Source organism: Dermochelys coriacea, chromosome 2 (assembly GCF_009764565.3).
Source record: "Dermochelys coriacea isolate rDerCor1 chromosome 2, rDerCor1.pri.v4, whole genome shotgun sequence".
NCBI classification, from domain to species: Eukaryota; Metazoa; Chordata; order Testudines; family Dermochelyidae; genus Dermochelys; species Dermochelys coriacea.
The window spans coordinates 12784704-12809046 of NC_050069.1; the positions used below are offsets into that span (position 1 = coordinate 12784704).

The 24343-nt window shown below is 43.1% G+C and overlaps 1 protein-coding gene across 1 annotated transcript in view; it reads left to right on the forward strand.

Annotated features, from left to right (window-relative positions):
• FAM135B (family with sequence similarity 135 member B) overlaps nt 1–24343 on the forward strand; it is a 343944-nt gene that overhangs the window by 197659 nt on the left and 121942 nt on the right. Inside the window, exons 4-5 of the mRNA XM_038390454.2 lie at nt 17096–17235; nt 23038–23108. Of these exons, the coding sequence (XP_038246382.1) occupies nt 17096–17235; nt 23038–23108 (211 nt within the window). The remainder of the gene's footprint in view (nt 1–17095; nt 17236–23037; nt 23109–24343) is intronic.

The window sequence follows — 24343 nt, forward strand, 5'->3', positions numbered from 1 at the left end:
TACGTACCACTGTTAGTAGCTTTTCAATTTCGTATTTGAGTTCCTTCCAAATTTTCTGGGCAAATACCATTTGGTCCTGGTGACTTATTAGTGTTTAGTTTATCTATTTGTTCCAAAACTGCCTCTACTGACAACCTGAATTTGAGACAATTCCTCAGATTTGTCACCTAAAAAGAATGGCTCAGGTGTGGGAATCTACATCATATCCTCTGTAGTGAAGACCAAGGCAAAGAGTTTATTTAGCCTTTCTACAACTAATTTGTCTTCCTTGAGTGCTCTATTAGCACCTCAATCGTCCATTGGCCCCACTGATTCTTTGTCAGGCTTCCTACTTTTGATGGACTTAAATTTTGCTGTTAGTTTTTGTCTTTTGCTAGTTTTTCTTCAAATTCTTTTTTGGCCTACCTAATTATACCTTTACCATTGACTCGCCAGAGTTTATGCTCCTTTCTATTTTCCTCAGTAGCTTTTGGCTTCCAATTTTTAGGGGATGTCTTCTTATCTCTGACTATTTTACTCTGCTGTTTAGCCATGATGGTATTTTTTGTCCTGTTGTTGTTGTTGTTATTTATTTTATTTTATTTTATTTTATTTTATTCAGTATATACATTTAGGTGAGTCTCTATTATACTGTTTTAAATGGTTTCCATGCAGTTTGCAGGCATTTCACTGTTATGACTGTTACTTTTTAATTTCCATTTAATTAGCTTCCTCATTTTTGTGTAGTTCCTGTTTTTAAAATGAAATGCTACTGTGGTGGGTTTCTTTGGTATTCTCCCTCCTCCCCCCCGCCCACAGGGATGTTAACTTTAGTTGGATTATGGTTGCTATTATCAGCGGTTCCCCTCTATTCACCTCTTGGACCAGATTCTGTGCTACACTTAGGACTAGATCAAGAATTGCATCTACCCTTGTGGGTTCCAGGACTAGCTATTCAAAGAAGCAGTCACATCTATTGCTTCCCCCCATTCACTAAGTCAGTAACCCTGTCAAAGAATAATTTAGGTTGGTTTGGTATGATTTGTTCTTGACAAATCCATGCTGGCTATTCCTTATAACCCTATTATCCTCTAAGTGCTTACAAATTAATTATGTAATGGTGTGTGTGTGTGTGTGTAAAATACATACAGGGATATGTGTTTATCACATATTTCATCACTGATTTATCTTTCTATTGTTAAGTATTCATAGAGTTCCTCCCATAAAATGGTTTATTAGCAGTGATGGGAAAGGCAGGACAGAAGCTGCTCATCACCCACACTGATCGTGGCTAGCTTTCCATTCTGACAGACCGTGACAGAATCAATTATTTGTACCTGACTCCCTTCTGCACATTTCTCTGTAACTTAGGCATGGCCTCTCCATTCCAACAAAATGAGATTTCTGCTGACACCTTGCTTTCAGTGTGACCCTCATTCGCTGTCACCCATATACTTGACTACAAACCTTTTGTAGCAGTAACAATGGGAAATAGCTGGCGGGATGATGGCTAGGAGAAATTGGATAGGAACAATCTATTTCTGTTTACCTGTAATGAGAAGAGAAGACAGTAGTCTAGACTGAACACTACTGAGCGGATGGTGTGGAAGACTGAAAATGAGATCTGTGTTCCCAGCTTCACAGCTGCACTGGGCCTGGGTGAAATGTCTCATGATTGGTTTGGGCTTTTTGCAGGGGCTTCCATTATTCATATAACAACATTTTTAGGACTGGATTTGCATTTATATGAAGACCCTTGTACACCCCTCAGGCAATGTACAGTGGCTTTATAGTGAGTGTGAATTAAACTTGTGTAAAGGGGCCTTAATGTAAATGTGAATCAGACCCCTGGGGTAAAATATTGACCCCGTTGAAGTCATCAGCAGTTTTGCTACTGATGTCAACAGAGCCAGAATTTCACCCTTTGTGTTAAGTACAGTATCCTGGTCAGCTTATTATACCATTCCCATCACCATCATATCTGAGCACTTTCGAGAGTTCAAATCCATACAGTGTGCTCTGTGCCAGGAAACTTTCTTCTCAATCTCACTCCAGTGGGGAGCACAGGGTAAGTGAGGGGGAGTTTTTGTGCCCAGAAATGACAGCAGGTTAGGAGTTTCTGCACAGAAGAGCAAAGCTGCAGAGGTGAGGTTTGTGTTTGGCTCTGTGGGTGCTGACGATCTTGTCGTCCTTATTTCCTGAAGGAGTGAATTCCATCGTTTTGGGCCTACTGCCATGAAAGCCTGCCATCCCATGTCCCAGCTGATGCATTCATCCTCATCCACAATGACTTGCTGCCAGCATTAAGTCCTGGGGTGTCCTGTTCTGCATGGTGTATAGAAAGTAGGAGAGTGGACGATGTGGAAAGGGAGCATCTGTTTTCCAGGGTTAAGTGGGGCCCCCGGAAGTGGCTGGGAATTTTTGAAATTGTTACAATTTCCACTCAGACTATGGAACACTGAAGCAGTGAAAAAGTCCTACTTCTGTGGGAGTAGGGCTGTGGAATGCCATTCATATTGCCTTGGCATTTACTAAGTCACTTCTCTTCTGTGCTTGGCTGTTTGGTTGTTTGTTTCATGGAAAGAGGTGATCTAGCCCGAAACATGTTTCCGTTTGGTTTGAGGATTAAAAAAAAATTAGCTCAGTTTTTATTTGCAATTCGCTGATTTTTATTAAGTCAGTCACTGAATTTGGTAGCCCACCGCTACCCATTTGGAATGACAGTGGTAGTGTCACAAAAGCATAGTTAACCATGCAGTCTGTTAATGTATAGAGCAGTGGATCATTAATATACACTGTAGCTTTCTGTCCCAAAGTCACCTCTTTTCCTGTACTTTGCATCTGTGCTTTGGCTCTTATCTCTATTGCAGCAATTCATAAATCCTCACCCCACCCATGTTAATTGACACACGCATTGTCTACAACTCCCCTGCACTCCAGAGCCACCAGAGTGTAGAAGGTGCTTCATTTATAAAGGGGAAATGAAAGCTCCAGTACAGGGTTGCAACAATTACAACTATTTGATTAATTGTAATATGGCTATAATTAGCTCTTATTTAAGAAGGCATATGGCTCCGATAGATGGGAAAGGAAGAAGCAAGTCAGATAAACAGTTCTATTTGCATGAGACTTTCTGGTCTTTTGTTGTGGGTTTTTTACATTATAGTGCTTGGTTTTTAATGTTCATTCAAGGAATGTCTACAGGTTCTACTTTTCCATAGCAAAATTAGCAGGTCTGTGAGTGCCTATAAACTGTGACAACAGCAAGGGAAGCTAAAAGTAAATAGAGGTCACACAGAGCCATAGCAATTAAACATCCTAGGCCTGACTTTTCAAGGTATCAGCTCACTGAAGTCAGAGGGAGCTTCAGACCCTGGCCATAAGGAGGAAAGATGGCCCAGTGGTTAAGGTGCGATCAGGCATTCAGGAAACCTGGGTTCAATTACTGGCTCTGCTACAAACTTCCTGTCTAATCTTAGGCAAGTCACTTAAGGCCAGATTTTTAAAGGTATTTAGACATCTAACTGCTATTGGTGCCTTAGTTCCCAGTCTGTAACATGGAGGTAATAGTTCTAGCCTACCTATAATGGATTGTGAGGTACTTTGGATGCTATGGTAGTAGGGGACATATAAGTACTCAAATTAGGATTTGTTTCTTGCCGCTGTATATTATTAACTAGAAATATAAATGTTAAAGGGTAAATTGCTCTTTACATCTTTACAGTGTGTACCACACTTTATTAATACAGCAGCTCGGTTCATATACTCTCTTTCATAGTAGCTCTTTCTTTAAAGTAAGGCTTAGTAGAGTCTAGTAGTCTGATCCCAAGAGCACCCCAGTGCCAGATGGCAAGGGTCTCCCTGGTACAGAAAAGTAAAACTCAGCTGGCCTGGGTAGCTCAACACACCTCACACACTGTTGCCATGACATCCATTGCAAGGTGTCTTGCAATATAGTCTTTGAAAATGAATAACACACTGCTCATTAATATCACTGTGAAATGTATGTAATGACTCTGTATGTGAAATTATGGAGGCTTTCTGATATTAGGGTTTGGAGTCTGTAAACAGACCAAGGAGGCAAAACTGTTTTTTTTCCAGACAAAGGAGAATGACCAAGACCTTTTTGGCTTCTGGTGTCAGAGTCCTGAGCTAAAGCTGCACAGAAGCATCTAGAGTTACAGGGTAGGTGGTGATGCGAGCCCTTACTGTTCTGAGTGAAGCCCAAAGCATCACAAGGGTCTTTGTTTATTTGCACGCTGGTGTAATTTTATTGTTGTCCGTAGTCATTAAGAGAGATTGAAGAAGTCCGCAGTTTGAATAATCATCTTATTTGGTTTACTGGTTTATTAAAGGAATTTGCAGAAAAACAACATCATAAAGTGAAGAATATAAATGAGTTTACAAATGAGTTAGGCCTGTTCTCTGTACTGATTCTTTCCAGGCTTGTTTAATATCCCGCCCACACATATTTTACACGTCACAAAATCTCAAATATCCTGCCGAGATACACTTTGCAGAGGGAGGGATACAAACTGCATTAATGCTTCGATAAAGGTGCCCTCATTACTCTGACATTCGATGATTCTAAATATAGGGTTATATTTAGAACAAAGATAACAATGTGGGGCAACTATAGGGTAAAATATGTGGAACCATAACAATAGGCTTGATTGTAACTTTGCCCCTTAGGCAGGGGTGAGGCATAGACCCACGAGGACAGAGCAGAGATCCTCTGCCCTGGGAGAAGAATAAGTTACTTCACCCCTCTTCATAGAGTAGCTTATTCCCTCCTTGTGTTCCTGGCCACTGCCCTGGGGAGGGAGCAAGGGCAGAGCCAAAATTCCTTCCAGACCGCACCCTTTCTTCATCAAGCCCTGCTCGCTTTCACCCCATTCGATGAAATATCAGGATTCTGGGTGAAAGTAGGCAGGACTAGTGGCAGGAGCTTGGGAGTCAGAAACTGAAGCCAGGGGCTCTATGCGGGCGTGGTAGGCAAGACATTCGCCTTTTTGCAGCAAGGCATTGGTGATGGTAAAAAATGCGTGAGGATCAGGGTACATTGAAGGTGTCTTTTTGGTTCAGAGCCTTTGCCCTGTGGAAATACTCTACATCAGTGGTCCCCAACGCGGTTCCCGTGGGCATCATGGCGCCCGCCGGGGCAGTTTTGTGTGCCCGCAGGACACCGCACCGCCAAAATGCCGCCGCTGAGCATGGCCGCTGGTGAATCACCCACTGAAATGCCTCTGAGAAGCGTTGCCATTTCTTGGTGGCATTTCAGTGGTGGGCACCGGACCCCCCCGTGTGCTATTCTCACAGAAAGGTTGGGGACCACTGCTCTACATGATCTTTGTATACCTGGTTTTTTTTCTCCTTCCTCTGCATCATGGGGCACAAGTCTCTTAGAGGTTTAAATTAGTGTAAATGATGGATTCTCTGTAACTTGAAGTCTTTAAATCATGATTTCAGGATTTCAGTAATACAGCCAGAGGTTAAGGGTCTATTAAAGGAGGGGTGAGTGAGGTTCTGTGGCCTACAATGTGTCGGAGGTCAGACTAGATGATCATGATGGTCTCTTTTTATCTTAAAGTCTATGGGTGTACCCTATAGTGAGGATGCTTGCATATGTTATATAGAAATGTAAGTAGGCCCAAAAATCTATTTCCTAAAAGTAGGTTTAACAATAGTCAAGCGAGGCCTAATAAAATATGAATGAAATGAGACAATTCAGGGGCAAATTTTAGATAAGTTAGGGCATAACCCCAGCTCATGTTGTAAACATGTTTTGATCCTATCTGCTTTTTTACAAGTGTTCCAGATAAAATGTTAATATTTTGGAAAATACTGTCTGTATTCATAGTTACTGGTGTTGCATTTATGCAGATGGTAATACACTTGATGCTTAATGTTAAATAGGCAATGAGAAAGAAGAAAGTATTTAATTATGGTAGCAGAAATACACACATGGTAAAAATAGATTTAATGTTAATTAATTAAGGAGCATTATTATAATTGATTATAAAAAAGGTAGTACGCTGATTTTAGATAGGTGCACCCATCCACCATCAAGGCACCATTAGAGAAAGGATTATACCCATTTTTCTCAGCCAGGGAATGTGAGTATAAATTAAGTGTATGCTTATGTTGTGATGCCAGTTCTCTTAACTAACTACTGTATATTAAATAAAATAATTGATTTTATCACTTATTGTGTCATACACAGTCCTCCACTAAATTAAATGATCTGTAACTTCCCTAGAGATTGACACCCTAAAGAAAAGGAGTACTTGTGGCACCTTAGAGACTAACAAATTTATTAGAGCATAAGCTTTCGTGAGCTACAGCTCACTTCATCGGATGCATTTGGTGGAAAAGTTTTCCACCAAATGCATCCGATGAAGTGAGCTGTAGCTCACAAAAGCGTATGCTCTAATAAATTTGTTAGTCTCTAAGGTGCCACAAGTACTCCTTTTCTTTTTGCGAATACAGACTAACACGGCTGCTACTATGAAACACCCTAAAGAGTTAGGTTTTGTTTTATTCTTTATTTTTAAATAAATTGGGAATGCATAAATCAAAGATTACACGGGCACCTTTGAGGTGGTGTCATCATTTCTCAAAGGCAGCTTTGATTGCTAGAAGCCCCTTATATAAAATCTCTTAATTTTGTTCTCCCAGAGTGTTTTTCAGGGATTAATAGGCACAGGGGAGCAGGTGCTATTGGGGGTCACATCTTTGGGAAAGTATTGCCCCGATTGCTCCATTAGATTAATCAGTCTTGATGACAAAGGCACACATCAGGTCACGATGAATAAGGACTGGAGGACAAATGAAAGCCCTCTTGAACTGATTGAACACTCATTGAGCCTCTCAAGACCGGTGGAGGAGGTGTGTTTGTGGAGGAATGCTGTCAGTGGGGCTATTCATTCTGAGAACCCAGGAATGAAGCACCTATAAAAATTAGTGAACCCCAGGAAGTGTTAGAGCTCCTTGATGTTCCAGTGGCCTGTCCAGCTCCGAACAGCATCCACCTTCCCAGAGTCCATTCTGAGGCCCTCAAGGGACAAGATGTCATGCAAATGCTGCACAGAGTGCTGGCTGAAACTGCATTTCTTGAGTTTTACAAATAGGCCATGTTGTTGGAGCTGATACAGGACTTACCAGACATGTTGAATGTGCTACTCAAAGCTTTCTGAGAAGATGAGTATATCACTGAGATAGACTATGATATATTGGTCTAGGATGTCATGAAATATCTTGTTCACAAAGTGCTGGAATATTGCTGGGGCATTTGTAAGACCAAATAGCATTACCAAGTATTCATAGTGGCTATACCAGTTCAAAAGGCCGTTTTCCACTCATTCTCTGCATAAATCTGCACCAGATTGTAGTCTCTTCTTAGGTCAAGCTTGGTAAATACCTGGGCTGATTGTATGTGGTCCAACAATTCTGTCATGAATGAGAGGGGGTAACAATTTCTGATGGTTAGCTGGTTGAGGGCCCGGTAATACATGTGTAGGTGCAGGTCTAATAATTCTTTAATAGGCAGGGGAGGTAGAAGGATGGATAAATTCCTTGGCCATGTTAACTTGGTGATAGGATCACCAGGTGTCCAGCTCCAGCTCTGACGTGGCATAGATGCAGCCAGAAGTTATCTTGGCGCAGGTTGCAGCTCAGTCGGACAATCATAGTCATAGTGTGGTGGTAAGATGTCCACTTTTTTTCCTCTCAAAAATATCTGCAGTCATGGTACTTGGCGGGAAAAGCAAGAACCAGCTCTGACAGTGGTACCAGCTTGGCCACAGCCTGGACTGAAGGGTACCTCGGCAGCAACTTGGACTTGCGTCTTGAAGCCAGGACTTGTCCAGTGGTGTGCTCAAACAAAGTTGCTGACAGAATTTAGAGTGGAAACTGACATTCTGCTCCCACCAGAGGACATGTGGGTCGTGAGCGACCAACCATGAGGCTCTGAGAATTATGGGGAAGTGGGATGAGCGGATCATATGATTTCTCAGTAGTCCTGGATAACAACTTCCAGAGGTACTGTTTTCATAGGATCATAGAATCATAGAATCATAGAATATCAGGGTTGGAAGGGACCCCAGAAGGTCATCTAGTCCAACCCCCTGCTCAAAGCAGGACCAAGTCCCAGTTAAATCATCCCAGCCAGGGCTTTGTCAAGCCTGACCTTAAAAACCTCTAAGGAAGGAGATTCTACCACCTCCCTAGGTAACGCATTCCAGTGTTTCACCACCCTCTTAGTGAAAAAGTTTTTCCTAATATCCAATCTAAACCTCCCCCATTGCAACTTGAGACCATTACTCCTCGTTCTGTCATCTGCTACCATTGAGAACAGTCTAGAGCCATCCTCTTTGAAACCCCCTTTCAGGTAGTTGAAAGCAGCTATCAAATCCCCCCTCATTCTTCTCTTCTGCAGACTAAACAATCCCAGCTCCCTCAGCCTCTCCTCATAAGTCATGTGCTCTAGACCCCTAATCATTTTCGTTGCCCTTCGTTGTACTCTTTCCAATTTATCCACATCCTTCCTGTAGTGTGGGGCCCAAAACTGGACACAGTACTCCAGATGAGGCCTCACCAGTGTCGAATAGAGGGGAACGATCACGTCCCTCGATCTGCTCGCTATGCCCCTACTTATACATCCCAAAATGCCATTGGCCTTCTTGGCAACAAGGGCACACTGCTGACTCATATCCAGCTTCTCGTCCACTGTCACCCCTAGGTCCTTTTCCGCAGAACTGCTGCCGAGCCATTCGGTCTCTAGTCTGTAGCGGTGCATTGGATTCTTCCATCCTAAGTGCAGGACCCTGCACTTATCCTTATTGAACCTCATTAGATTTCTTTTGGCCCAATCCTCCAATTTGTCTAGGTCCTTCTGTATCCTATCCCTCCCCTCCAGCGTATCTACCACTCCTCCCAGTTTAGTATCATCCGCAAATTTGCTGAGAGTGCAATCCACCCCATCCTCCAGATCATTTATGAAGATATTGAACAAAACGGGCCCCAGGACCGACCCCTGGGGCACTCCACTTGACACCGGCTGCCAACTAGACATGGAGCCATTGATCACTACCCGTTGAGCCCGACAATCTAGCCAGCTTTCTACCCACCTTATAGTGCATTCATCCAGCCCATACTTCCTTAACTTGCTGACAAGAATGCTGTGGGAGACCGTGTCAAAAGCTTTGCTAAAGTCAAGAAACAATACATCCACTGCTTTCCCTTCATCCACAGAACCAGTAATCTCATCATAAAAGGCGATTAGATTAGTCAGGCATGACCTTCCCTTGGTGAATCCATGCTGACTGTTCCTGATCACTTTCCTCTCCTCTAAGTGCTTCAGGATTGATTCTTTGAGGACCTGCTCCATGATTTTTCCAGGGACTGAGGTGAGGCTGACTGGCCTGTAGTTCCCAGGATCCTCCTTCTTCCCTTTTTTAAAGATGGGCACTACATTAGCCTTTTTCCAGTCATCCGGGACTTCCCCCGTTCGCCACGAGTTTTCAAAGATAATGGCCAAGGGCTCTGCAATCACAGCCGCCAATTCCTTCAGCACTCTCGGATGCAATTCGTCCGGCCCCATGGACTTGTGCACGTCCAGCTTTTCTAAATAGTCCCTAACCACCTCTATCTCTACAGAGGGCTGGCCATCTCTTCCCCATTTTGTGTTGCTCAGCACAGCAGTCTGGGAGCTGACCTTGTTAGTGAAAACAGAGGCAAAAAAAGCATTTTGATTATTGCCAGGCCTGAGGACAGGAGTGAGTCACAGTCTCTGTGTGGCCATGCCCTGGTTTTTGCTGAACCAGGAAGGCCAAGGCTTGTGCTGTATTGGCATCTATAAAATTGTCCACAGCACTGGAGAACTTGAGCACTCACTGAAGGGGAATTCACTGGGGCTTCCCTAGGATGTGCAGGCAAACCTCGACTTGCAGATATGGTGAGGGCTTGCTGTGCCTTTGATGTGCTCCACTGAGAATTGGGGGGCATCAAGAGACTAATTACAAATCCTAGTTTTTCCTGGTCTGTGGGGTAGAACCAGGGTCAGAACAGGAAGAGCAGATGACATTGGTGGAGGAAACCTCTCAATTTTTGGCAGTCTCCATTGCAACAAGGCGTATTCATTATGTAGCCATATAGGCTGCACCACTTCTGTTCATAACATGAGAAGTTCCCTTCTGGGGGCTGTCAACTCATTCAGGTGTATCTAATGCCATTTGGGACATGCTGGGGGAGTGGCCTCCTGCTGCCATGTCCCCACAGGGCCAACTTTCTTCATGGGTTATGAGGAGTCCAGGCAAACTGTCAGGATCCTGGGCAAAGGTAGGTAGGACAAGTGGCAGGAGCTTGGGAGCCAGGAACCAAAGCCAGGGGTTATAGCTTGTTGGAGTCAAGTGCAGAGTCCAAGTCAGGAGTCAAGCTGAGGGCTAGAGCCAGAGATGGGGTCAGGAATGGAGCTCAAGGTTGGTATCAGGGTCAATGTTTGAGATTTGGGAATCAATTGGCAGTCAAGATCCAAGTCAGAGCTGAGATCAGTCCCAATTCAGAAGGAGAAAAGCATGGTAATCATGGCAGCTTGCTAGGGATTTACATTGTTGGCTGGACACTTCCTGGTATACCCCATGGGCTTCTATGGGATCAAGGAGCCAATAAGAGGTCACTAAGACAACTGTCAGTCAGATCAATAGAGGCAGAACTTCCCGTGGCCTGCAACCTCTGAGGATTGTGTGTTGCAGGAAGGGGCTAAATTACAGCATGAGGATGCTATTTACCCAGTAGCCCTGAAAACCCAGGTTCAAATCCTATCAGTCCTCACATGAGGTCACAATCTGAGCAGGACTAAATGTGTGTGGGGAGGAATAAGGGACTTTTCCTTCCCTGCGCAGTATTAAAAGGGCTGTGTCAATCTAGTGCAAAGAGACTAATAGGTATGTTGTGTGGAACATAATTTGCTTCTGGGTGGGGATCATAATTAGATTTCTCTGGGGAGAACATACTTTTCACACATTTCAGCATTTTCATTGATGAGCTTTGCTGCTGCTTCCAATCTGTAGGAAAGACGTCTGTTGTTACTTAAGGGTTACGTTCCTTCCCGCCCCCCATTGGAATGATTGCTTTAGGCAAACTAGTCATTGTTAAGACAACTAATCATGGGCCAAGTTCCAAGGCTTTTCTGATGGTGTCTTATATCTAGGTTTTCTGATTTTAGGTTTGAACTGATAAACACCAATAAAATGCTGCGGTACACACACAAAGAAATTGGTGTTTATCCAATAAACACCAGAATTGGTTATTCAGTTTGTGTTGATTTTGCTCCTTTCCCACAGCTGTTTGTTTATGTGAGTAGTGGCACTGCTCCCTAGCATGTATCTAAGGGCTTGTCTACATGGAGTACTAATGCAGATTACAGCGGGGGGTGATTTCTAAATAATGTTGCACATTAATTGGTCCATGTAGGCCTTGCTGGTGTGCAATAAAGGTTCCCTAGTGTGTTTTAATGTAGTGCTGTTTGAAGCAGTACATCACGTATGTACTGAAACAGCCTTGAAAAAAAAACAATTTATGGATATCTACATAGAGCTCAAAATTGTTAAAAATGAACCCTGAAATGTGAAATTAATATACCCTGAAAAACACAAGCCCTCGTTATTGCCTATTAGAAACCTATAGAGTTACAGGGCAGTGGAATATGTGATGCGTTGGTGGTGGTTATATTATATAGGGGAAAGGAGATCTTGTGTAGTTCAAGCACTGGCCTGGGACACGGGAGAAGAGTAGAATTCACTTCCTAGCTCTACAGCAGACTTCCTGTGTGATCTTAGACAAGTCATTCAATCTGTCTGTGTCTCCATGTGCAGTCTAGACTGGCATTACAAACCCTTCCCAACCTCACAGAAGTGCGGTGAGAATTAATGAATTAGTGTTTGTGAGGTTAGACACTGTGACAATGGAGACCACGTAAGCACTTACACAGACCAGGGCCTCGAACGTGCAAACACTAATGCCCAACTTTAAGCATGTGAGTAATCCCATTGACTTTGAGTCACATACTTAAAATTTGACATGTGTGGAAGCATTTGCAGGATCAGGACACAAACTAGCTATCCCCACAGGGGAAAGAGACAGAGAGCCAAGCTTGCCAGGCAGAAAAGAGTAACATCTGATGAAGCTTTATGTTGTTTATTTCCTAATTTGGCCCCATCGCATGATGGGAAATGTGTAATTAAATGGCTCTTAACTGTATTCAAAACCATAGGAATTAAAAAACAAATCCTTCTTTAGGGGGGAAAAAAGGGTTCAGGACATTTTAAAATACAGAAGAGTTCTTTTAAATAAGGACATGAGGCTGATCAGTCCTAGGATTTTTAGTAATTGTCTTGGTACAGTGTTCCCCATCGCAGAAGTTGCATGAGACTGAACCCCGCAAAAGCTACATGAGGTTATTTTAAATACCAGGAGGTTTGCATTAAATCAACCCCTCCTTCAAAAAAAATGAACAAAAAAAACATTTCTTGGTCTCTGTCCAGATTTTTTGTATTAATTTTCATTTAATTTATTGATGTATTTTATTAACTTTGAGGAGGGTGAGCGGAATGTGTGTCTGTGCACATGCACACATATGTGTACATTACACACACAGCATGAAATTCAAGCTGAAGTGTACCAAAAATTCACACCCAAGTTGGGAGCAGTTATGACACTAGAATGAATTACAAGGAGTACGGTGGCACCTTAAAGATGAACAGATTTATTTGGGCATAAGCTTTCGTGGGTAAAAAAACACTTCTTCAGATGCATGGAGTGAAAATTACAGATGCAGGCATTATATACTGACATATGAAGAGAAGGGAGTTACCTCACAAGTGGAAAACCAGTGTTGACAGGGCCAGTTCGATCAGGGTGGATGTAGTCCACTCCCAATAACTGATGAGGAGGTTATTGGGAATGGACCACATCCACCCTGATTGAATTGGCACTGTCAACTCTGGCTCTCTACTTGTGAGGTAACTCCCTTCTCTTCATATGTCAGTATATAATGCCTGCATCTGTAATTTTCACTCCATGCATCTGAAGAAGTGTTTTTTTACCCACGAAAGCTTATGCCCAAATAAATCTGTTCATCTTTAAGGTGCCACCGGACTCCTTGTTGTTTTTGTGGATACAGACTAACACAGCTACCCCCCTGATACTAGAATGAATTAGATGATGAAAATCCTCCCATTTGCGCAGATAAATTGGCAAATGAAACCTACTGGGATTTAAGGCTAGGATTGCCAGGTGTCCGGTTTTCAACTGGAATGCCCGGTTGAAAAGGGACCCTGGAAGCTCCGTTCAGCAGCGCAGTGGGGGCCCGGGGCTAAGGCAGCTTAATACCTGCCCTAGCTCCGTGCAGCTCCCAGAAGCAGCTGCCAGGTCCCTGCAGCCCCTAGACGCATGGGCGACCAGGGAGGCTCCGTGCTCTGTCTACGCTGGCTCTGCAGCTCCCATTGGCTGGGCACTGCAGCAAGCCTCCCTGGCTGCCTTGCATCCCAACCACTTCCCCCAATCTGGATTCCCCTCCCACACCCAAATTCCCTCCTGGAGCCCGCACCCCCCCAACACCCCAACCCCCTGCCCCAGCCTGGAGCCCCTTCCTTTACCCCAAAACCCTCATCCCCAGCCCCACCCCAGAGCCCACACCCCCAGCCAGAATCCTCACCCCCCCACACACCAACCCTCTGCCCCAGCCTGGAGTCCCCCCTGAACTCCTAATTTCTGGCCCCACCCCAGAGCCTGCAGCTGGAGCCCTGATCCACTCCTGCATCCCAACCCACTGCTGCAGCCCCGTGAAAGTGAGTGAGGGTGGGGGAGAACAAGTGGCAGAGGGAGGGCGTGGAGCAAGTTGGGGTGGGGCCTCAGAGAAGGGTTGGGGCAGGGCGGGGTATTTGGTTTTGTGCAATTGGAAAGTTGGCAACCCTAGTTAAGGCCCCTTGATTTTCTATGTTTAGCACTAATGATAGGATTGCCAACATCTCAACAGAATAGGAGCTGTGTTCTTTATAATGCTTGAGCTGTTAGCCATGTCATCTATACTAGCAGGAGAAATAAAGGACCCCAAGGGGCCGGACGGGCTTTCACTTCACCTTTAAAACAGCATGCATGTCTTCTGCCTAAACTCTTATAGTTATATAGCTTCAACATGGAGGACCCTTGATACAGCAGTGATGCTGCCATTCTGCTGTGTCTGGGTGGGACAGGATGCCAGCATCCCATACAGCATGGTGGAGCATTCTGCATGCCACCCCACACTGCTCGATGGGGACTCCTATCACACTCTGGCATAGTGACTTTTTGGAATGGGGCTGGATGCAGAGCTGAAGGCTGCAGTCGCTGAAGTAGGTTGGGAGTGGATGATGCTCAGCATCTTGTGGGATTAGTCTGCCAGTTCATTGTAACTCTCCTCTCTGAAACTCTGCAGCCCTCTAGGAATGCTGATCTCTGTGAACATAGGACATGTTGAATTTCAAAGCTGAATGGAACATTGTCCTGAGGCATTGGATCCATTCACCTTATTGTATAGAATCTTAGGCATTGTTGGCTATCTTTGACTTTGACCTTCACAGTAAAAACAGTGGATCTAATGCCGCCATGCAAATCTAACTTCTAAACCAATTATCCACTAGCAGTGGTCTGGGCAGGAATGTGTTTGAAATGAAAATTACATTAAACTTTCCGTCTCCGAAGAGAACCAGTATATCAATATCCAAATCAAATAACAGCAAAGCCCTTTTGTCTGTCAGATAGGAATAAGAATACATTATGTCTGTAATATAATTTTCCAGGTATCTCTAAGATGATGAGGTTTAAATTAAAATAAATATGACTGCATACCTTTGAAGAGTTCATCTGGCTCAAGCATTCTATTGGAACAGATGTAGCGCAACAAAATAATTTTTTTTTGTATTATCCACACTTATGAGCAACAGCTGTCCAGGGTACCTCATGGGAAGACATTGGGTAGAGGAAATAATTTGTATATTCCCAAGTATAAAAGCTTGATAAAAATCAGAGTTAGGAAAACTGACTTGAATGTAGTTTGAAGTTTCAGCCAGATGGACCTGGTAAATAATGAACTCTTTCTGATCTGTATATAACTCATATTCCTCCATTAACCCTTTTAGATAGTAAACATTTTGGCAGTGGGGCTGTCCTTATTTATGTACATGGTACAGGCCAAACAGACTGGTGCTAAATAAATAATCAATGAAGATTATTATGCTATAGTACCATTTGCCTATCTGCCTGGCAACATGCTTGGCTTTTAGGGAGTTCCCATACCATTCCCCTCTTTTTATTTTAATTTTTGCAAATAAAATTGAGAATAGGAAATACTCCATGCTGCCCCACTATAGTAGTAGCCAGAGATACGGACTGCAAATTGTATATACATTTTCCACCCACTGGAGAGAAGTAAAGCAACAGTGTTCCATTCAGCAGAATTCACTCAGTGCCACATCCTCTTGATCAGAGTTTCACAAAGCAGTGCTCCCTCAGACCTCCCGGTTTGCACAGGTGCAGTTGGAGCCTTGGGTTTGCAAATGACATAGTGTTGCCTGCTCTGTTCATTTGGCAGCTGTGACGAGTACAAAGCATCTGCACAAAGGTCCCAGTTCAGGAAAGCATTTCAAACTCTTGCTTAACTCCTTTCCTGTTCATAAAAGCACACTCTTGAGAGCTTTCCAGAATAGGGATAAGAAACTTAGGTTTTTCAATTCTGCCTCTCTTTACAGGAGCAAAACTTCTGCACCTTTTAAGTAGACTCGCTTGAAAGCCAGGAGAGTTGTTGAATTAGATTATAAGCTCTTTGAAGCAATGAGGATCATTTTGTTCTGGGTTTGTACAGTGCCTAGCACAATGGGGTCCTGGCCTGTGACTGGGCCTTCTAAGCATGCTGCTAATACAAGTAAATAATAATAATAATATAATATTCCAGAAAACCACCAGTCAGAACTTACGTGAGCTGGAGTGACCTTAGGGTGGGCAATCAGGCTGGCTACCCTGGGCACCAATGTTCAGGGGTGCCAAATCCTTGGGGGTTTTTTGGTCCTTTTTTTTTTTGGCAGATATTTTTATTGCTTGTGCTTGTGCATTTTGAGCGGGGTTTGGGATGGGGCATTGAAAATGTTTTCTACCCTATGTGACAAAATCTATAGGGCCAGTCCTGTGCTCAAGAATCATGTTTTTAAAATTCACATTGTCACAGAATGGCTCTGGGTAGAACTGGATGGGAGGAAGCTTTGCGGGGACGTTGTTGCTCCTAAGCAATAGAAGTAAAATGACTAGAGGATACTTATAAAAAATTATGATACAACCTTGAAAGTCTCTGAACACCAGAGACCCTTCGATCAGTGACTGGGTATGTTGGCACTATAGACTGCTAAGTCAGTCTGTTATTTGGATGCGAGTCTGTTATAGCCTTAACTAGAGAGCATCTTTACCTCAAACTGTAGCAATTCATGCTTTTAGCTCTGCAGGTTCCCAGTGTGGCACCCAAGAGGGCAGCTGTCATATGCTCAGTGTTCCAAGGATTCCACAGAATTTTTGGAGGTTAGGAAAAGGGTAGACATCTTCTCCTTTCATTGTGTTCTTATTTTGTGGTGTCATTGCACTTCTATGTTTTAGCTTGGAGCGAAAAGGGGACAGCTGAACTGGCATTTCTGCCCCAGCCATGGTATTCCATGGAAGTACCTGCTTTCTCAGAAGATATCCAGACAAATTTTACAGTTTCCAAGTCACTTGGATAGGGTTCTGATGAGCTGCTTAAGTATGCTAAATCTCTCAGGAGAACCTTACAGGGCATCTCCGTCATTAGAAACAATGTTAGTGTCCTCCTTTAAAAAGCAGCCTATCTGCTGCAGCTTTGTTTTCTTTAAATGCCTCAGCAGGGGACCATTATCCTGCAACAACATTATGCTCCATTAACATTAATTATTAGGAATGTGAGTGTGTAATTACAAATATAAATACAATAGTCCTAATTAATCCTGGAAGTTGAAATGTAAGCTAGAAAATGATCTCTTTGCAAAAATCGAAAGCCATTCTCTGTCTGTGTTTTGTGCAGGTGACTCTAGCCTCTCTTCAGCCTGCATTCATGAGAACAGCGTGCACAGTAGAATATTTCAGATCTTATACAGGAACGAAGAGATTGTTATTAACGAATCGATGAACTTCAGGGTCCACTTACTCCTAGATGGCGAGAGGGTGAGTTTTCATTGGATGTGAATAAAATGGATACTTTTCTGTTATAATGTGCAGGCGGTATCCAGATGTCAGGCTTTCAGCTGAATTCTAGAACAGAGTTGAAACTGATGGCTGGTCATGTCATCTGTGCTCCAGCCAGCACTGGAGGACCTGTTCCATCTCTCTTGGAGCTTCTTAGGGCACATTGGGAGTGTGCAGTCTGCAGCGTCCTTTTGGCTAGTACAACCTTTTTTCCCACTTGGTACACCCAGAGCTGGCTGCTATTGGGAGGTTGGGGGGAGCAGGGTCATGGCCCCACCTTCTCTCTTGGATGGTTTGTGACCCCCTGTGGGCACAAGGGAAGGAGCAATCCCTGTGCTCCCTAGAGAGCCGGCTGTACAATTTTGCTTTATCCTTTCACAGCGTGGAGATGCTGTGCCTTCCACCCACGTTGTTTACACGTACAGTCTGGTTGGTATGCCCATCCCTATGTTGCCTCTGTACAAGGACTATCATTCAATGCTGTCATTCATACCTGCTCTCAGTAACAATAAAGATCTCAAGAGATCAGCTGCTCTTACAGAAATTCAGAAAATAAGACCCTTCTGGTCCTGCAGACAATCTGGAATAAGTTTCCTGGGTTAGATTTGGGACTGGCAATTCAACCTCTTCCCCTCCCCTGCTTCTCTTAATATCCTGAAATTCAAAGAGGAGCAGATTCAGTGTTCTGGCATTGGCTCATCTGAACGTACAAGTAGCTTTAAAAACAGTTATGGTGTAAGGTCTGTTTTAGTTAAAGCTACTAGAAAAACCTAATGTAAGCTCATTTGAACTGCTTCCTCTCCGCTATTCTTACCGTGGTATTGATCTCCTATGTTCTCTCCTAAAACATTTTGTTTCTAGTTTTATGTATGCTTATGTGAGAAATGGACAATCACGAACTGTGAAGGAAGGAGAAAATACCCTCCTTTCACATATTGTGAAATTTGACAGAAAACAATTCTCACAAATTTAGCTGCAAATTAATTTACCCTCATGATGCAAAATCTGTCATTAATCAATCTCTCTCCCCAAGTTACCGCGACTTCCACTGGGTTGAGTGGCTTCATGCTGGTGGCTGCATTAGCATTTGGGACAGTTTGTCCTGCCAAAAATGAAAATGACCCTGCCAGATTCCTCGTACCAGCTCAAACTCATCCCTCATGTGTGCATGATGTGTTGTGTGGAGCATGGTTTAGATAATAAGCTCCTAAGGGAAGTGACAGGGGCCTGATTCGCCACTCGCACACTGGCTTCACACAGATACCAACTCTGTTGTCTTCACTGGAGTCACACCAGAGCAATTCAGGAGTAACTGAAAGAAGAATCAGAGATCATGTCGGCTTATGTATTTACACATCACCGGATATACTGCTGGCACTCTGTAAATAATAAGTAACAATCACTTTGTCACTCAGAAACTTTGGTACTTTTCATTCCTTTGTTTGACAGCTTATTTATCACATGGTAGAACCGCATCCTGCCAGCCCTCCTCAGATCAAGTAGCACCTAGCTTTGCAAGCAGTGGAGGAAGGTCCTATTCTGCATGAGTAAGGGTGGAAAAGTCACCGGGGCACAGAGCTGATCAATGACCAATAAAATTAGTTAGAAAGTCAGACTGGGCCACTTGGGTGCTTGAGTCACTATCCTCTGTGCATTTTGGCTGTCGGAGCTTGGTTTATAAAATATTCCAGTAAACAAGCTGTGTGCAAGGCCAAACGGTGATTGAGTAATTTCATCTAGAGGATAGGCTACTATCAGTGTACTTAGTACAAAAAAATAGTAATATTGGGTAGATTTTGGGTAGAGTCTCTCCTTGTGATATGTTTCCATAACCCAAGAGAAGCTTAAATATCCTTTGCACTTAAAAAGCTGGAAATAACTCTGGAGTCCAGCAGTAGGTGGAAGATGCCCCCAATTATCAGGCTTGGAGGGGCAATGAGTGCACCAGTCACCATCTAAATATGCCTCATTAAAACTCTCTAGTGTTGTGGCAGTTGGCTCTGCCTCATTCTAATATCCAAGAATGCATCATTCTTTGATTTTATTCGAAATTATGGTGTGAGGTGGAATAAGCCCACAGGGTTCCAAAGGAGCCTAATTTATTTTCTCATGGTTTTCACATTCTTTTTACATAATATTAATAATTAATAATAATTAATAAATTATGTTGTTATTAATAATAAAAAGATGGTTCCATGCTCTTCAGTAAATGGTGATAGGACTGAATGATGCATTCTGGGGTGAGATGGTAGAGTAGAGCCACCCAACATGAATTTGGGATTCCTTACAGTCAATTTTTAGCTGTTTCTGTTCTCTCAACCTGCGTATTGGGGGCACGCAGCACCAATTCCTCAAATTGGCCATAGGGAAATAGAATTTCCATTGGCTTACTGTTTTGATTTGTAAGCTGCCTTTTCAAGATGTCTTCCAGAGGAGAATATACACCTAAGTGTTTATATAGAATTCCAAAGCAACTGTGTTCCACTAAAATTTGAGGGCATGATCAAAAGATTATTGATGTGAAAGGAAAGCCTATCCCTGATGTCAGTGAGTTTTGGATAAAGGCCCCAAGGACCAGATTTTTGAAGGTATTTAAGTGTTTTGGAGGTATCTAAAGTCATCAGGGTGGAAAAGACATTTCAAGTAGGCTCTCCCTGTTTCAGGTCTCATTGTTAACTCGAGAGCGACCTAGTCATGTGCACATCACAACACATAGTGAGGAGAAGCCATTTAATCCTTGCTGTTCCCTGCTGTGTGCCATATTTGCCCCTCCACTGAATCTTTAGTGCCAACCATCGTGGCTGGGAGTTGTGGGAAACAGTTGGGTTGTTGTAGGGAAAGGCTACACTAGAACTCCTTGAGCCTGATTCTGACCTCATTTGCACTGGAGAAAGAATCTGATCTAAAGCCTGTTGTAGTCAATGGGGTTATATTGGTGTAGAGCTGGTCAGGACTTTTCTATTGGAATAAATGCAGTGTCTGCAGAATTGAAATTTCCCATAGGAATATTTTGATATGCTGAATTTTTTTTCATTTTTTTTGCATTGGGAAAATTGAAATGAAAATATTCCATTGAATGGAGAGCACTTTGCAGTATCTTATCTTGTAAGTTCTCATTCTTCTGTAAATCTTGCTGATTTCAATGGGAGTAGCAGGTGCTCAACATCTCTTAAGATCAGATGCCAAATTTCATCCACACTTGGTGGATGAGACTTGATCTGTCTCAGGCACAGTCCATGGATTGAATCCCTAATTTAAACGCAGACTAGAATTCCAAGAGCTTTGTGATATAATAATTATTTACTTTGTATCCAGCAGTGACTGTGATTTGAGTTTTAGCAACAACAATACACTTTTTTTAAAAAGTCTGGTTTTGATAAACATGCTTGCAGGTATTTCAAGACAAATATTCAATATGTAGAGGTTGGAATTTCGTCATCTCAGGTCCCACCAAGAGCTATCATATGCTACACTGCAAAATAACGGATTACTTTGGGAGAGTTTAAGTACCTTTACTTTGATTATTATGACAGGTTTCAGAGTAGCAGCCGTGTTAGTCTGTATTCGCAAAAAGAAAAGGAGTACTTGTGGCACCTTAGAGACCAACAAATTTATTAGAGCATAAGCTTTCGTGAGCTACAGCTCACTTCATCGGATGCATTGTGTTGTGTTGTGCATGAGAAGTAGTTGCATTTTAATAATAGAAGAACTGATATCTGCTTGTATTTCAGTTAACTAAAACAAAATGTAAGACATTGTTATAAACTCTACTAACACTGCATTGCAGGTTGAGAAAAGTGAAACTGACACTTGTTAGAGGATTACATTCTGCTTTCATTTTTAGCATGTATTTCGATTGGCTTTAATTGTGTCAAACTATATGGTCCACTGCTAGATCCATTCTTTCCAAGGTTAATTTAAATTAACTTGCAGCTCATCTTATTTTCTTTTTCATAAAAACAAATTCAAATTATTTTATTAACAATAAAATATCAGGAAAAACTTCCTGATGGTGTGCTCTATTAGACGAGGGTGTCAGACACTCCGTTTTCAGGCCAGATTTGGCCCATATGATGTATTTATTTGGCCTGCTTAGTACATCCAGATTCTGCACAATCTAAGCTTTCCTTAATTTTTTTACCCCTAATGTTTTGCAACTCAAATCTTCCTAATGTGAGCCAATTGCAAACTGATAAAGTCCGTTCTTCCTGAGTCTTCAGAGAGCATGCAACAAAGGCTCTGAGAGGTATGAACTCCCTTCTAATCTCATTGGGATGTTAACTATAAAGACTAAGGGGTTAACTGTTTGCAGTGTTGTAGCCATGTTGGTCCCAAGATACTAGAGACACAAGGTAGGTGAGGTAATATCTTTTATTGGACCAATTTCTGTTTGTGAAAGAGACAAGCTTTTAAGTTTACATTCTGTAACCCACTAACCCTCCTTTGTCCTATGACTGCAGAGTCTTGAATGGTCCCTTGCAATATGTGTAAACACCTCTGCTAAACAATCTGTTCCACTTTGTATTTAGCTGTGACGCTCAGTGTATCTTTCCCAGACCTAAAGAGCTCTGTGTAAACTCAAAACCTTGTCTCTTCCACCAATAGACAGTAGTCCAATAAAAGATACTACCTCAGAATTAACTATTTAATTTATGATTGTTTTGTCAGTAATTGGACTCTGCAGTAGTTATTGATTGAGAACCACCAGAGTTCATGGTTCTGTATGAATGCAGAAGGAAAACTAATCCTTGCTCTCAGTAAATTCACAATAAAATTCAGACTAATAATCTCCTAAAGAGCAAGCTGAGCTCTCCATTACTTGGAACATCTAAACTTGGAGGAGATAAAACACTACAAATGTTCTGGGTGGGTGTGACATTCCTCAATTTGGACTGTTGAACAGCTGTGTCCCGTCAATTTTACAACCTGGGCTGCCTTTTACACTGTTTTGCTGGGAGAACAACCACCAAACTTCTTAAATTTCTGAGTGTAAAATAATAGGGAATTAACATGTCTGAACCAGTATGTTTTACATCTGGGATCAGCAACCTTTGGCACGCGGCCTGTCAGGGAAATCCGCTTGCAGCCCAGGATGGTTTGTTTACCTGCAGCGTCCGCAGGTCCGGCTGATTGCAGCTCCCACTGGCCGTGCTTCACCGTTCCAGGCCAATGAGGGTTGCAAGAAGTGGCAGCCAGCACATCCCTTGGCTCAGGCTGCTTTCTGCAGCCCCCGTTGGCCTGGAACGACGAACTGCGGCCAGTGGGAGCTGCGATCGGCCGAACCTGTGGATGCTGCAGGTAAACAAACTGTCCCAGCCCACCAGCGGATTTCCCTGACGGGCCGCATGCCAAGGGTTGCCGATACATGTTTTACATACTTTTTTGAGTAGAGATGAGCCAAAACCTTATGACTGAATAGCCCTGCTCTGAACACCTCTGAAGCTGTTTGAAAGCTGGATGCAAAGTTTATAATGTGTGTTCCTTCTGCATTCTGAAGCACTTTCCATTCAGTGAAAGTTTGCTTGCTGCTAACGCCATCAAAACTTAGTCTCATTTCAGAGCAAAGGTATATTTTTATGTCTAAAGCTGGACAGTAGCTCTGAATCCTGCTGTAGCTGACCAGTTATATTGCCCAAATGTTCTATATATGCACTTCAGCAGCTTTCTCACACTGCTCCTGCATTTCTTTGCACTCTCTTTGTCAGACAAAAATATTGCTTTGTGCTTGGGTTTTGTGTGAGATGGCTTACACAGGTAACTCAGCCCTTCTGTTCTTTGCAGGTGGAAGATGCATTAAGTGAAGCAGATTTTCAGCTCAAGTTGGACCTGCACTTTACTGATAGTGAACAACAGTGAGTGCTGTTTAAAAGCCCCATTGATATTGTAGGGACTCTCTGTCTTCGTGTAACATGAATTCAGTCAAAGTTAAAGGGTCTTTTGGAAACTGGAGAGCTCTGATTTGGCTTCTGTCTCCCTTGCAGAGGTGGCTGCTCATTCCTCTTCCTCCCTTCCTCCATCCCTCTCCCCCACCAAGGGCATTTTTCTTATCCCTCCCCTTGCAGTAAGAGGTTTTCTCTTTTAAGGGTGGAATTTTCAGAGGTGGTTGGCACTCCTCTAACTCTGCTACCATGGCAGTCAACAGGAGTTTTCCCATTGACTCAGTGGGACCAGGGGCCACGATTTGGGAAAGCATTGCTTTTCTGGACATGCTTCAACGTTGTCCTGGATAAGGATGAACTTAAGCAGATGTCTAGTGCTTTTCTGAGTCAGTGCCAGAGTTAGGTCAAGGCTGAGCAGAGTTGGAAAATCTCACCCTCTGTGTGTATGGGCTAAGAGACTGATCCTATCCCACTAAAATCAATGAGAGTTTTGCCATTAACTTCAATGGGAAGAGGATCAGCCCTGATACAGGAGCTTTGCATTACTCCTAGTTCACCTGTCTTGCCAAACCACACTTGTAGCTGTGCTTGAAGAAGCCTCTCAGGGCGTACTGAGGTCATTGAAAAGTCTTCCAGTGACTTCAGCAGAAGTTAGATGAGGTCCACAGTGAGCTCCTTGGAGTTGGGCTTCACACTTAATTTGGCTCCAAGTCACTTTATACACTGCCCCACAAGGCACTTATAGTGGAGCTCCGTGTGCCATTTCCATTTAGCTTCTGTATGGTGTAGATGAAACAAGAGCTGTGTTATCGCAGGCTGGGGGTGGGTGGCAGTGCTTTAACATATCAGGGCTGCAGGGAGGGCCTGGAGGAGAAATGAACTGCAATTAATCAGAAATAATCTAGTGCATTTATTTCATTTTACTGTTGAAATCTGAACAATTATTCACCAGGCCTTTTTTTGAAAAAAGTTTCTATCGTGGTATTTTGGTAGAGACAGTTATACAAGTCTCAATGAAACAACTCTGTTCATCCAAGGATGCTCTGAGTGGTCTTTAAAACCCTCCAGTAACAGGTCTGCTCTTTTGCTATTGCCGTTCCCCTGAGGCAAAGCAGACTGTCTGGTGCTACACATCCAGATTAGTGCTAAATTCTTGGTCCTGAAATTTGAATTAGCCGGGCAACTTGCTACCTGCACTTCTCCCCTGC